Source organism: Pelobates fuscus, chromosome 4, assembly GCF_036172605.1.
Source record: "Pelobates fuscus isolate aPelFus1 chromosome 4, aPelFus1.pri, whole genome shotgun sequence".
NCBI lineage: Eukaryota > Metazoa > Chordata > Amphibia > Anura > Pelobatidae > Pelobates > Pelobates fuscus.
This window is the reverse complement of record NC_086320.1, coordinates 126,947,326-126,963,714: the sequence shown is the minus strand read 5'-3', so window position 1 is coordinate 126,963,714 and position 16,389 is coordinate 126,947,326. Positions and strand designations below refer to the sequence as shown.

General features: G+C 40.4%; 2 protein-coding genes across 3 annotated transcripts in view; both read right to left on the bottom strand.

Moving 5' to 3' along the window:
- The window catches only part of LDLRAD4 (low density lipoprotein receptor class A domain containing 4), a 585,185-nt gene that overhangs the window by 350,646 nt on the left and 218,150 nt on the right, over positions 1-16,389 (bottom strand). For both annotated transcript variants that reach the window (XM_063451607.1, XM_063451608.1), the window contains one exon: positions 10,128-10,582. In XM_063451607.1, the coding sequence (XP_063307677.1) occupies positions 10,128-10,167 (40 nt within the window). In that variant the 5' untranslated portion in view covers positions 10,168-10,582. The remainder of the gene's footprint in view (positions 1-10,127; positions 10,583-16,389) is intronic.
- The window catches only part of RNMT (RNA guanine-7 methyltransferase), a 542,662-nt gene that overhangs the window by 479,080 nt on the left and 47,193 nt on the right, over positions 1-16,389 (bottom strand). The window lies entirely within an intron of this gene.

The window sequence follows — 16,389 nt, the reverse complement described above, 5'->3', positions numbered from 1 at the left end:
CCCGGCTTATACTCGAGTATATACGGTATCTCAGTCATCTCTAAACAAACCATATAGAGCAAGAATAAAAAATAAAATAAAAAAGAGCAGTGGTTCCCAAACCAGGATTTATGTATTTCCCTTTTTTATTCCAATGGAAATACTGACAAAACCTGGACTGTTAGTGGGTCTTGAGGATGGGTGTGGGAACCACTAATCTAGAGGAAGGGTCAAGCATACCAACTCATTACTCCTTATGAATAGACATGTGTAATTCGTTTAGTTCCGAATGTCAATTCTGACAAATTTCGGGAAATTCGGACATTCGTAAACTTCGAATTGCCGAATTTCCGAAGTGCCGAAGTTGCAAAAGTTCAGAAGTTGCAGAAGTTCCGAAGTGGAAGAATGAAGAATGTTACACTGTATACCAGTTTAATTAAAAAGTATACAAACATAAAAGGGCTATTGTCCTCCCCCCTGGCCCCCACCCCTGAGCGTGTCTAAAGAGTGGCCACTGGAGGTATCCCTAGGCTGTAACGTAAACACTGCATTTTCTCTGAAAACACAGTGTTTACTCACCAGAACAAATACAATAAGCTGCAATTGTTCAGGTGACTATAGTGTCCCTTTAAGCATTTGGTGCTTCCATTTCATGTTTGAGTTTCTGTCTGTCCGGCATCAATATTGCTCATCAGTAAACGTACACAATTTCCCCCTGAATTTGCCATAGCTATATAGGCAACTGAAAATTAAAAAGTAAAATTAAGAGTAGTCCACATGGTATTTATGTCACTCTCCCCCACTACTGCCAGCCCAAATCTGCTTCTCGTGACATCTTTGATATTGGTTTGTTCATAAAATCGGTTAAACGTCATATGTGGATTGTTTGACAACTTAGTAACACTCAAACACTGAAACTGCTGTCATCTTTATTGCTGTAGGAATGGGAAGCTTGAATACAAACAAGACAGCAGTCCCTATCTAAATGAAGAACTATCTATACACACCTACACAGTAACACACTGATATACAAACATACCAGCAGATGAAGTGCCCACTCATATCACTCTGCCTAGTGACAGTAAAAACAGAGGTATCAGTTGGTTTCTGTATATATTTTTCACTTGCACCAATATTTGCTGCAAATAATTAGGAACAGATGATTATTTGTAATATTTAAATATAGGAGAAGAATTAATGCCATCATATTATGTTGCCAATAAATACTATATGGGGTACAGCTCCCACCTTTCTTTGGGGAGGGGGTATTGGCCATGTTAATTTGTTATATGTTCATGTTAATTAAGGAAGTGATGCAAGAGACAAAAAAAAATATTTCCAAAAATTGGAAATCGAAAACTTCCTAAATCACAAAAAAAAATTCAAGAATAAAATCACAAAAGTGTGGGGAAAAAAAAGACCACTATTTATTGAAGACCATGACTGGCATCAATTTTAGCTAATTAAATGAAAATGGCAAAACTAAAGCAATAAACAGCTTTTGACGATGGTTGAGTTAGAGAATATTTCCTACCATCCAATATTACTGCAGTTGTGCTATTGAAATTTAATTTGTAAACATTCTGTGTTTATTAAATAGCCCATTCAAAAGTCAACATAGACTGCAATCGGTACAGCCCATTATAAATTAATATTTTAGATGAATTATATATATTGTAATAATATGGTTAAGTCAGACAGTTCAGGAAACATTTAGACAACTCTGTGATCTACTGATTTAGGACTTATTGTGCTTAATTGTTCTCTCATTTTCTTGTTATTTTTTCACAATCTTTATTTATAAAGATTTCATTAACCAAAATAGCACAAAAAAAGGTTTTTTTTCCATGCAGAAGAAAGAAGAATAAAGGATTAGTATACATTCAGACAGGGCTGGCGCTACCATAAGGCGGCCCAGGTGGCCGCCTTGGGGTGCAATCTCCAGTTGACTGGTAGGTGGAAAGTGCCCTTCGCAGCGTTCCCCTCCTGCCAGTCACTGCGTGTAGCGTGGCTAAGAGGGTGGACCGCAACCTACCGGTCTGACAGGAAATGCAATAAACTGCTTCCTGTTAGACCAGGACAGAAAACCAGATCCTCCACTGTGGACCTCCAGCACAGCCACATGGCTGGAGGTGCGGGGGCACAATGAAAGGTACAGGGGTACAGCTACAGGAGGGGAAGGGGGGGGCAATAAAAGATACAGGAGTGAGGGAACAATAATAAAAGGTTCAAGAGGGGAGGGGGGGGGCAATAAAAGATACAGGAAGGGAGACAAGAGGTACAGGAGGGGAGGGGGGCAATAAAAGGTACAGAACGGGATGGGGGACAATAAAGGGAGAGGAGGAGAAGGGGAGACATTGAAAGGTACAGGGGGCACAGGAAGTGAAGGTAGGCAATAAAAGTTAGAGGGGGATATTAAAATGCACAGAAGGGCTGGAGAGCACAAATAGACATACAGAGGGGCAGGGGGTACAAAGAGACACACAGAGGGACTGAGGGGGCACAAATAAAAATGCAGAGGGGCTGAGAGGGGATAAATACGCACAGAGTGGGACAAAGAGACACACAGAAGGGGCTGGAGGGGAGGGAGAGATGCACAGAGAGGTTGGGGAGAAAGAAGCACAAAGGGACTAGGGGGGAGAAAGAGATGCACAAAGGTGTTGGGGTAAAACTACACACATGTGTTGGGGAGAAAGAGCCATACAGAGGAGCTGAGGGGGAGAAAGAGCCATACAGAGGAGCTGAGGGGGAGAAAGAGACATAAAAAGGGGCAGTGGGACAAAAGACACACAAAAGGGCTGGGGGGGAGAGAGAGACAGACAAAGGGGCTGAGGGAAGTAAAAGATTCACAAGGGGTTGTAAGACACACACGAGGGATAAAATACAGTAAAGAGGGTGTAAGACACAAAGGAGAAAAGGGAGGCAATACATTAATAAAATGGGATATAAAACACTAACAAGGGGTAAGAAATTCAAAAGGGTGGTTACAAAACAGGTGAAGATACATTTATTTGGGGTGGGGGGATGGCAAAATGCATGTGTAGTCAAAAAATTCTTGCACCGGCCCTGTATTCAGATGTGCAATACAAATAACACGACCAGTATGTAGAAATGGTACATAGAAACATATAAGCCATATTAAAAAATATATAAACCTGGATACATTTTCTACATGAACATCATTTAAATGGTAGACATCAAATGGTTACGCCAACCATCATCACAAATTCAGTAGTTTGGATTTGCAGTGTTCATGCTTGAAATACTGCACATACAGCGTTAATATTAATTGTGTGCCGGAAGTTAGTTGCACATTAGGCATTAGGCAGCCCCAGGCTGGTGTGCTGGCCTGCATTTCTTGGCCACAAACTCGATCGCCTCTGGGGCCCGAGTTTTCTCCACTTGCAGGAGTGACGGAGGGCCTTGTAGTCTTCTGTTGTTTTCGTCGTCTAAGCCTCTGTGCGTTTGGGCGATGCGTCCGGTTTGTCAGCCCGGTGGTCTGCAGCCTGGGTGGGCCAGGTAGAGTGTGGGTGAGTGGCTGCAGTTCCTTTGCGCCCAAGGGTCTGCCCCCCATTCCCTGCCGACTGCAGTTCTGCTCACCTGCCTTCCAAGGTTCAGTAGTGTCGGCTCGGATCGCTGACTGTCGCTCCCTGAGCTTGTCCCAGAAGCGGTTAAAGATCACCTCTAGTTGTTGCGAGAGGTCAGGCTGTGGTAGTGTCGGCAGCATGCTTTGCTGGTTCGTTTTGCTATCCGCCGCCATTTTGGATGCGGCTTGTGAAGGGCTGCCCCTCTGTGTTTCATGCTCAGGCTTGTGGTGAGACTTGGACAGGCCGCCCCGGACGTCCAGTGGGGACCAGGATAACCCCCGCCGGTCCATGGGGGGGGGGGGTAGGAGGCAGGTGTGTCAAGGGGTCCATGCGTGGCTTTGCCATCAGAGATAGCGGCCGCCTCTCCCCGGCTCGGTCTCGAGTAGTCCCCATTTGCTTTTGATGGTTCCCGGGGAGTGCTCGTCTCGTTTTTAGGGTCATTAGGTGCCCCCCGGGTTTCCTCTGCATATCTCATGCCTTCCTGCCGGTTTCCGCTCCGGTTTCCGGGGTATTTACCCCTGGTTTTGTCGCTTTGGTCAGGAGCTCTTTCTCGGTGTGTCTTTCCCGCTCTGCAGTTAGGCTCCGCCCCTCCAATTTTTCTTATAAATAGCTCTTATTTAAAAGTTTTTTTTCTCCAAAAGAATAATAATATATATATATAATTATTTTCCATACTAACTGTTCAGTAGAGCTCCATCTATTCATCAACCATTTGACTATGCTGATTGAACATATTGTTTTTTAATAAAGAGTATTCTTTGTAGAATACATCCCTTATAGAAGAACTAAACTACACATCTAGCCCTTTAAGAGTGTCCTACTAAGAAGCAATCACTTTAAGAAAACGTCTTTGAACATTTTTTTGGATATGGTTCTTCTACATATTGTTACATATTCCTCTATATATTTACATATACATAACATGGCACAAACTTACTTGTATGGACCTCTCTACTATTGTTCAATTAATTTGGACATATTTAAGCAATGAGCCCAACAGGAATTCATTATAATGTAAGCACGCATTTTTTCTGTCATGTATTTATCAGTATATTGAATATTTATACACATTTGTTTCTTTTTTTATATTTTGCTTGGAGCAAGTCTAACATAGATCCATATATAGACTGTCCATCAATGGATTGCAACCGTGTTAATTTTAGATTAACACGGAGCATACCGGAAAGACCAGGACTCTGAGCATGTAAATCATTGTTGGATCTGTAGTCCTGGAAACAAAACCAGAAATGACGTTACGTAATTTTGGACATCAGAATAATCACACAAAACTTTGGATTGGAGAACAGAAAGTCGGGCGGGAATTTAAGGATACAAAAGTCAGAACGAAGTTTAAGCCGACTGAGGAAGCCGTTTTACATGGCGAAACGCTTCGTTGCAACAAGTGGACTACTATATTGATTATTAGTAACACTTTAATTGTTTTTATTATTTTATGCTACTGTTATTGTTATTTTTTAAACAAGTTATTTTAATTACTTTGAAATAAATGTTTCATCTGCATCCTGCACTGTTATTCTTGCAAGGGGAGTGTCACCCCAGAAATTGAAACCAAGCCTGTACACTTAGAGCCAGTTATCAAAAGGCTCTTGAGAAGGTGAGCACTTACCTATTTTTTATTATAAAATCACTCATAACAACTATCAAAGGTACTGCACCTAGATCTCGTTTTTTCCTTATACCTCTATTTATTGCATATAACGTGGAGAGGAATACACATACCGGTCGTTTTGTTTACCTTAAAGGCTCTAAAACATGTGAGTTTATTCCCACTCACAACCCACTAGTTGACGGTTTCCTGTTATAATATACAATATTGCACAATTATTTGTATTTCTTTTTTGTCTTTTATGTATACCTCTTAACAAGTGTTATATAGAGTATAAGTGTTTTATGCACTTTATTGAGGGAATTTCACCTCACACACTGGTATAGCGCTGCACTCAAACTGACAGCCTGGAAGGTATAAAACCTCCAACGTGAAATAACGGCACACGGCACACAATCACACTACCAACTGAACGTAACTAAAACCCAAGCAATGGGAATAAACTTACCAGTAGAACTGTGTTAGGATTACTATATGATCCAGAACATAGTATTGTGTCACACAGATGACTAATAGGTAACGTATTACCGGGCCTTAGAATGGCCGGACTAACGTACCAAAGAATAGTCAGGATAATGGCCGAGGTCAGGAACACAGAAAGGGACACAACTATAAAGGAAAGCCAGAGGTCAGGGATACCAGAATACAAGGAAGTCAAAATCAAAGCCAAAGTAAAAAAACAGTGTAAACTTGAATCAGGAACACGCTCTCGGACAACCACTAGGGAAACCACGACAGGGCAATGAGGAAAGGTTATTTTAGGTTTAAATACCTGCTTTACCTTTCCGATTGGCCGAGATCGCTCTTTGACCCCAAAATGTGCGCGTGCAGGACGTCACATGTACGCCAACGTCGTCAATCACGTGAGCGGCATGGGGGTATGCAAGTGTTAGTCATGCAGATACACGGACGCTGACCGCAAGGTGAGGAAGAAACTGGAAGATAGACTAAAAAAAAACAATTCTGATACAACTGGAGGGATGACTACTTCACCTTTCTAGGGATTAAAATTTCCAAAAAATACAAAGACCTCCACCGCCAAAACTACGACAAACTCCAGAAAGAGATATAGAACATACTACACAATTTGCTAAATAAATTCCTCTCCTGGTTCGATAGAATTGCTGCGATAAAAATAACTACACTACCTAAAATCTTCTACCTATTCAGATCGCTACATAATAGGTCCCCCTCTTGAAGTAATTTAGGGTCCCCACCCACCCCTCAAGGATAGGGGCCGGGGGGGGCAATAGGCTGCTCACTGTATAATAGACATGCCCCTACTCGTGGTATAGCGAGTAGGGGCAGATTATTTACTAATACTAAGTCATTTTTACTTAGTATTAGTACATTTGGCTGAAAGACCAATTTAGGTCTTTCAGCCTTTTGGTAGATAACTCCCTAATACCGTGGGAATTAGGGAGTTATCTACTAAGCGTCTGCAAGAGAAGTCCCGAAGTGCCGAAGTCTCGAAATTCCGAAGTTCCTGAGCCGAAGTCCCAAATTTCAGAATGCTAAACCGAACCAAATATTTTCCCCATGCACATCCCTACTGGGAACGATGATCAACATGTGGTGGACGTGCCCAGAGGTAATGAACTTTTAGAAGAAGGTTGCAGCATTAATACTGGAGGTAACAGGTCTTAGAATAGACTGTACTATAGGGAGCTGCCTACTAAAATTGCTTCCCAGACACATACCCAGGCCTATCCAAAAGATAATATATCTAGTACTCACATTGACCTCCACATTGATTGCGAAAAACTGGAAGTCCAACATCCTGACAACCACCAAAGAAATACAGACAATGGTGATGGCCACCCTAGAATATGAGGTGATGTGGCACCAGACGAGAATAGGGAAACTGTGCCACACTGCCCATCAAATGTGGGCTTCCTACAAACAGACCACTATGACAAGGTAATATAGCACCATACTATGCACTCTGGAGATGAGTGTACAGGCCCTGTGCTCACAACAAAAAAAAGAACCCATTGGTCGTGCCTGCTGCGGACACTAAGGTTAATCCCCTATCCCACCCCCCCTTACTGCTCCCTACATATCAAACAAGGAGTTTGTAAATACACACAACAACAGGAAAAGGGGGGATATGTCCCTTTTCTCGATCCAAGTTCACCCCTTAACCCCAGATACAGGTAATCCCACAAGAGAAAACGATGAGCAAAACACATCGCAACTAACCCATATAAGAAAACGTATGCAATTCGAAACACGAATACCAACCCTTCTGGTAGGGTGTACAACCCCCAACAGAAATAAGAAGAGGCAGTAAACAAAGGCCCACCCGAGGCCCAAAATACATAGAACTAGTGTAAATTGGGCAAGAACATTGTACAACAAGGGAGATATGTAATGGATCACATACTGGGCCAAATGTATTAATTAATTAAAAAAAAAAAGGGGGGGGAAAGGATGGAATACACTTTGCTCCATAGGGCCTCTGCCTCTATAAAGTGTTCCGGTAGGCAGGGACGCCAATTTGCTAGTACTAAGTATAACACAAATCTGTTGCAATGTAATGTTACCTTTTGTGAAATAAGAATTTCCAAATGTACCTTAAACCCCCTCCCTTTTTCATTTTTGTACAACTTCCTAATCTTGTAATGACAAACTTCAAGTGAAAAAAAAAATAATAATTGGTATTTATATTCCATTCGAGATTCGGACAACTTTTTTTTAGGACATTCCCTAATGTCATTTAAAAAATTACAAGAAAAATCTGGTTTACCTGACAGCATTAAAATTGATTATGATTTAATTATTCAGAAGTTTAAAAAAAAATATCTTACATTTAGATCAAAATTATAGTGAACTGACAGAAACTGATCTAGAAAAATATATCTTTATGACCCAAAAAGGAGACATACAATTTCTCACTGATATTCTTATTTATTGCCTACGCCAGAGTCAAAGTGAAATTATATGATGACTTTGGAAAAATAATTAGGGACTCAATATGAATCAGAAGAATCACTTTGTTCTAGCTTTAAAAGAAATAACAATGCTACAACCATTTGAAAAATAATTTCTAAATTATTTATAGATGGTACCTCGCCAGTTATAGAATGCAAAAGTGAATCCAAATTTTACTGAACAGTAACCTGTTGGACAAATTGTGGGTTGATAGGAACCAATTTCCATCCAATTTGGTATTGCCTAAAATTAACCAATTATTGGAATGAAATTCACAAATTAATCAAAAAAGTTAATTCTAACATTTCTGTTGTAACTTCTGAACTGGCTCTCTTTAAACAATTTCCTAATAAAGTTGAAAAAGTTGTTAAAAGTATCATTGGCCATTTAATAATTGCTGCTACTTCGGTAATACCTCCTAGACACTATAGGACATCTGATCTTCTGTAATACAGGTTTTACACCCTGTTCTGGAAAACAAAACATTATGAACTTGCTCTAAGCACCTTTCTCATATGTTAGAATATCTCATATATTTTTGGGAAAGTTATGGGAAATGGATGCAAATAAAGTCTATTCATTGTAAATATCTTACTTTTATGCTATGCTGTATGTATACCAAAACATCAAAGAATTTAAGAAAAAAATATTTTTCAGAGATTGAACAATATTTGATTGTACCACAGTCAAAAGGGGGTTGGGGAGCTTATAATTTCCAGTGGACGATGCAGTAATGTGCTGCTTTGGCTGTCGGGTGTCAGATAACAAATTACACAGAATATGCATTAGCCACCCAGAATTCTTGTTCTGGGTAGTCTAATGATACCTCTTAGTTTTCATCTTTCAACTGTTTAACCTAAAAATTCCACAATTGATATCTTTATGTGCGATGCCATACTTAAAGGGACTCAAGGCACCCAGACCACTTCTGCCCATTGGAGTGGTCTGGGTGCCAACTCCCACTACCCTTAACCCTGCAACTGTAAATATTGCAGTTTTCATAAACTGCAATATTTACATTGCAGGGTTAACTTCTCCTCTAGTGGCTGTCTTCTAGACAGCCACTAGAGGGCACTGCAGGGTTTCTAGCAAAGATTTTCTGTGCTATAGCGTCACTGGACTTCCAGCGTCTCTAAAATCCCCATAGGGAAGCATTGAAAGCATTTTTCAATGGTTTCCTATGGGGAGGTCTAATGCCCGCGCATGCGCAATCGGTCTCCCACGCTGGATGACGCGGGGGAGGAGCGTGGGCGGACCCTGGACCAGCGGCGAGGGACATCGGCACTGGACTCCGGTAAGTCACTGAAGGGGTTTAAACCCCTTCAACAATCTTGGATGGGGGGTGGGAGGGAAAGGGGACCTGCAGTGCCAGGAAAACGGTTTGTTTTACTGGCACTGGAGTGTCCCTTTAAGGACAACAAATAAGAGATTTATCTGCTCACCAGCACTCTAATTTGTTATCCTTAAATATGTCAATTCTATAAAAGGGTGCTGGAAAATCTAAGCTCCTCGACCCCCTTTTGACTGTGGTATTTTATATGCCCACCATCCTATATAATGATCCACTGCTACTGCTGAGCTGGTATGGTAAAGTGGAAGGTCATAACAACACAACACATTGGGCCATTTTTCATTGGCTGAGTCTATAGCAATGATGGACCCACGTGTCCTTTTAACAAGCATTTAAAAGTAAACTAAGTATCACATGAAAACTGTTAACACAAGTTATATGTGATTTCTCATGGTTTTATTCAATAGTGTAATTTCTAGAAACACTTCACAGTGATATTTCTCTTAAAATATCACTTTACAAGTTTCCTATTGTCTACTACTATATTGTACATAATTCAGACATACTGAATGCCACTATACCTTTAATGTGCACATGTAAAGTGAAGCAATACAGAAGTTAAAAGAGAGCATGGGTATGTTTGAACACACTTGGACTTTGCTACAATCCAAATATTTCTGCCAATAGAAGTAAAACATGAAATGATTACCTGTGAAAGCATTTGTGGCCTGAAAACCAGCTTCCTGCATACTGCTTTCCAGCAAAATTGAAATGTCCAACTTTAACCTGTCCTTGCCAGATGTAATGTTTGGGCAGGAAACTATCAGGTCACTTCCATTTTGGCCAGTCACAGTCCATTTATTGAGCCACTCCTAAGCATCAAGATATTTTGCTGCCAGCCACTTAGTCCAACACTTTGAGAAAGGGCAATGCAGTCCGATCGCAACGATATTTGAAAAGTGTTTATCCGTCCAACCAAAAATATGATGCCATGGTAGAAAATGTCTGAGACATAGAGGCTATTGAGAAGTTCTATTAATCGTCCTCATCAGAACCTTGCCTGCCATCAGGTTCAGCTTTGTTTTTACTTTTCACTTCTTCACTGGCATGGACTTTGAGCGGTGTCTCCAAATACTTGAGTGGCTATTCCCTTGTGCATACAAACTGAAAAATTAAAAGAAAAGAAATAAAGCAAAACAGAATAATGAAGAGAAATGTGGAGATTAAATTTTCATTTACAGCATTAAGATAAAACTTCCACACAAGCAAATTCAACTTTGGAAGCAGTAGACCACTCTAGAGGTGATTCCGAAAAGAAACATTTTTACTTAGACTATGAGACCATGCAGAATTCTAAATTGCAAATCACATAATCATTTGTTGAGGCATAAGACCCCCTCAATGCCATTTATTTTTGCACTTCAAAGCGGTTACTAAAGATTGGAGAAAAGAAGGAAACAGGACTGGAACGAGAGGTCTACGACTGTAATTAAAAGTATGGAATAAATAGCACTACTGTATGTGACATTTGCTTGTCCCTGTCAGACAGTGAAAAGCAACATTTAAACATACATGCATGCACAGAACAGCAACCACAAAACATTTTCACTGAATAAAAAACCCCTGAAAAAGCTCTTCAAATGTATAAACCCTCAGCTGGGAATTATTCTCAGTCATGGTTAACCTGTAACATCAAACGCTGTCAAGAAAAGTACATACAGTTGCCAGGTATGCCAAAAATAGGCATTTCCATCTTTGAAAAGTAACTAATGGCTGAGACCCCTATTTATACTTAAAACATTTGTTAATACCTATGATTCCCTTTGTATCTGATAAATAACATTAATCTCTTTAAATAGACATTATAGTCACCAAAACAGCTTTAGCTTAAAGGCATACTATAGGCACCTTCAGCTCATTTAAGCAGACTGATTGCAATGTCCCTTTCCCACTTAGTCCTGCAATGTAAAACATTGCTGTTTTAGAGAAATTGCAATGTCTACATTGCAGCACTAAGACAGCCTCTAGGGCCTGTCTAACAGACAGCCACTGGAGGTGCTTTAAGGAGTTTACTGTACACCAGGTCGCCTAATCAAAGCAGTACATCCTCGTGCTTTTCTATGGGGGAACCTAATGCGCTGTGGGCGCTCAGCGTGCATGCACATTTGGTTCCTCAGTCGAATGACGGAGCTGTGACCCAGTGCCGATGGACAGCGGTGCTGGAATAGGGTAATGGAATAAATATTTTTGGGGGGTGTTTTTTTACATTTTTTTAACCCTTTCCATGCCCGGGGCGGGGGAGTGAGAGAGGTAGGTGTGGATCAGAGGGCTCTATTGTAGTGTTCCTCAACCCTCTCCTCAAAGCACACCTAACAGTCCAGGATTTAGAAATTACCTGGGTGCGTGTAAGGTGTTAAACATTTTTTTTTTTTTTTTTTTTTAAAAACACCTTCGACTCTAAGGTGTTTTTTTTTTCTTTTTCTAAACACCTTAGACACACCTTGGTAATCCGCTGGGGAGTCTGGGAGAAGAGCAGTGGAAGTCACGCCCCCTCCTCCTGACATCATCAGGAGAGGCCAGCTGACTTCAATTGCTGCTGTGTGATGGCTGCAGGCAGACCGGTAATTAGAAAAATCTGAGTCCCCAGCCAGAGGGACTCTGCTCTTGTCACCCTAAGGCAGCTGCCTTATGGATCTGCCGGCCCTGGCCTTGAGGAGAGGGTTGAGGAGAACTACTCTATAGTGTAAGGAATTCAAATTTATTGCACAGTCTGTTTAATTAAGAATGTCTTATCTCCTGCTCTGTTAATATCTTGCTAGACCTTGCAGGAGACTCTAGTATGGGATTAAAGTTCAATTTACACAGCAGTTTATAACAATTTCTAAAGTAAGTTAACATCTATTTGAAAATGTAACCATTGCTATTTTAATGCAGGTTGTGTGAGACTGAATAAACAGAAACAAAAGTGATTTAACTCCTAAATGGCAGAGAACTGAGCGGTGAGACTTCAGAGTCAAGATCTATAAACAAAAACTGCTTCATTAAGCTAAAGTTATTTTGGTGACTATAGTGTCCCTTTAATAGTCACAGTCCACAGCAAAACAGTAACTTATCAATGTAATATAAAAGTACAATTTATATGGCAATGGCATTTATATATTTCAAAATAGCAAATCAACGGCAGAGCAAAAAACACTATAATTGAATTATTATTATTATTATTTATAAAGTGACAACAAATACCGTAGCGCTGTTCAATGGGTGGGCTAACACGTAATTGTTGGATGCACAGGAGCAGAGGGGTTGCAAGTCCTCCTCAATGAGCTTACATGCAAGAGGGAGTGGGGTATAGTGACACAAAAAGTTTTGGTAGGATTGAAAAGTAGGTTGCTAGCATAGTATTCATGGTTTATTTGTTTGTTTGTTGCAGGGGGGGAAAGCTACTTGCAGTTTAATTGATATGCTTTCCTGAAGAAGTGAGGTGAATACAATTTTGAAGGAATGGAGGCCTGGTGAAAGTCTAACAGAGAGTGGAAGCGAGTTCCACAGAAACTGTGCAGACCTTGAGAAGTTTTGAAGGCAAGCATCAGAGGTAGGATTATCTTAGGCGTAAATCTTTGGCAGAGGGTAGGAGCCTAGACAGGACGTACTTAGAACCAGAATCTTAAATTGAGCCCTATATCTTTCTCTGGTTCTGGGCTCTATTAGTTCTGTCTTGTTTTCATGTTTGGTGCCTATCTCTAGTCTTGCCTTGTTTCTAGTACTGGATACAATCTTGCTGCAGAGCCTCCCTATTCAGCTCCTGGGAGGTCTGCTTAATTTCCAAGCTCCTAGTTCCTGGTATCCACATAAGCTATATCAGGGTCTTGGTATGTGGCTGCACAAACGCTGGTGCTCAACACCAGGGGGCGTGCGTTTACCCTGCACCAGACCCTGCTAATTCACCTCCACGCTGAAGACTCCCTCTTAACATCAGGCATAATGGGTCCTGGTCCACGCCCCGCCGCCTGGACACTGTGTCTGGGTTTCGGGCACCGGACCGCCACCCTGACAGTATGATAGAATCTGGTCAAATTGGACAGGGCGGCTAAACAGAACCCCAAAGCACTCCTAAATCCGGTAACAACCCCGCCACACCGGGGAGAGAAAATCACACATTTCTAAATATCACACTTAACCCCTTTCACTCAAGCAAAGATGACGGTAACAACAGAGATGAGCCTGTGCGGGCCACCACTGACGTGAATATGGTGTAGCATGCGTCTCAACCTCCCCTCCCCCCTTGCCCTGGTTAATACCCACCCACAGTTACCCACAGTAACCAAAACGCCAGATTCAAAATATTTACACAGGAATAAAGGAAGGCCTGGCCCCAATCCCCATACCTCTGCCGCTACTGCACTCCCTCTCCCCCACAACTGTAGATTATGTATCATAATGTGGCTAGACGGATGCCTTCTCTGTACTATCTGGCTTAAGCTACCTAATGTATAATGATTACATTATTTATTTGCAGTATCTTTCTCCATGGTGGTACAATGTTTATTCTGTTTATTTGATGTATCTATTTCCTTGGAAGTACAATGTTTATACTGTTTGTTAATGTGATGTATCTTTCTTCTTGGAGACAGGGAACTCCCGGAAAAGAAACAAACAAAAAAAAAAAACTAATATGTATATATAAAAAAAAAAAAAAAACTGCGCTATTAATGGTGATTTCATCATCGTGATAAGTTTTACTGTTTTAAACACTCATATTTGTGTTCAGCGAAGTCTCTCGAGTATAACAATACCCCCCATGCACAGGTTTTATGGTGTTTTGAAATGGTACAGGGTCAATATAGGGATTGCCCAATTCAGTTTGCCAGATTGGTTGCCAGATTGGTAGACAACCCAGGGTATTCCAAATGGGGTATTTACAGTCTTTTGTAGTAGCCACTTAGCCACAAACGCTTGCCAAAGTTAGCGTTCATATTGTTTTTTTGCATTTCGTTTTACACAAAAATTGCGCTTTTATTTTCCACCCACTACTACAGGGTCTTTGTGGACCTACTCCTTTCCCATCTGACGTCCCTGTTTAACATCATCATGGAGACTGGCTCAATACCACCCGAAATGTTAGAGGCAACTATCATCACCATCCCCAAGCCGGGTAAGCCCACCGAAATTTTCCAATTTATATTATATATATGCACACACACACACACACACACACACACACACACACACACACACACACACGTGTGTATGTATGTATACACACACACACACACACACATATATATATATATATATATATATATATATATATATATATATATATATATATATATATATAATACAGTGCGTTGCAAAAGTATTCACCCTCCTTGGCATTTTTCGTGTTTTGTTGCCTCACAACCTGGAAGTAACATGGATTGTTTGAGAATTTGCATCATTTAATTTACAGAACATGCCCACAACTTTGAAGATGTTTTTTATTTTATTTTTTATTGTGAAGCAAAAGATATAGGACAAAATAACATAAAAAGTGCATAATGTGCACAATATGCATAACTATTTACCCCCCTAAAGGCAATACTTTGTAGAGCCACCTTTTGCGGCAATCACAGCTCCAAGTCACTTTGGATAAGTCTCTATGAGCTTGCCACATCTTACCACTGGGATTTTTGCCCATTCCTCCTTGCAAAACTGCTCCAACTCCTTCAAGTTGGATGGTTTGCACTTGTGAACAGCAATTTTTAAGTCTACCACATATTTTCTATTGGATTGCACACACATACACAAACATTTTATAATATATTATACATATATATGATTTCATTATAAGTGTACTTTGAGATATATACATATTTATCTCAAAATGCACTCATAATGAAATCAAATATATGTATAATATATTATAAAATGCTTTAATTATAATATATTATACATATATAGGAAATAAAAGTGTGTGTGTGTGTGTCTGGGTAAGTACATGGGGAGGGAACTATTTTTACATTTTTTTTTTATTTTAACTGAGTGCCTCAACCCCTTCACATGGGGCAACCCGGAAGTGATTGCTCCGGGGGGAGCGATCACCCGGTGTCTTCCGGCTGCCACCGGCAATGAGGGGGGATTGTACCGATGCCTTGACATCGAGACATCACTGCAATACCATTAGAGCTGCTGGAAGCGATCATGATCGCTTCTAGTGCTCTTATTCCCCGCAGACGTATCAGGTACAACTGTGGTCCTTAAGGACTGTTTTTGTCGGACGTTCCCGGATACGTCCATGGTCACTAAGGGGCTAACCATGTCAGAAGCTAACACTACATGCCCCATTTCCCATTACTACACTTATAGTTATTAAAATCATTCATCCACCATTGAAAATCGTGTTTATCGTTTGCAATAAACAAATTAAACAAAAGCAATTGAAATAGCTCAACACAATCAATGCTTCAAATGGTTTCCCCAAATTCAATTGAAAATGCATTTTTTGTAAAAAAAAAATTACAAATTACAGTAATATCTTAAAGCTGAAACACTGCACATATTGACTCCAACCACCATGATCACTGAATTGGTCATGGTGGTTGGAGTAACCATTCAACTGTCCCTGAAATACAATCTACGTTAAATGCTAGTAGAAGCAGTGATGCTTAAACTTTAACGTTTCATAGGAGATTGGCCTAACTGAAAGAACTGCAGCAAACCTTTGTTAAGAACAGAGAATAAAAGAAAGACCAGGTGAAAAAAAAACAAATTGGTCTTCTCAGTTGAGTAAAACTAATTATATATAGGAGTACAATATCCCAACTCATTAGGTAATGTTCAAAATGCAGCCAACAAAACACAAAAAGTTCATTTTTAAAGCTTACTAGAAATACATGATGATCTTAAGCACAAGCAGAATATATTCTTGAGTTTTCATATATAAAATAAGAAAGAGTGCCCTCCTGGCCAGAGAAGCACATAGTGCTTAAAAT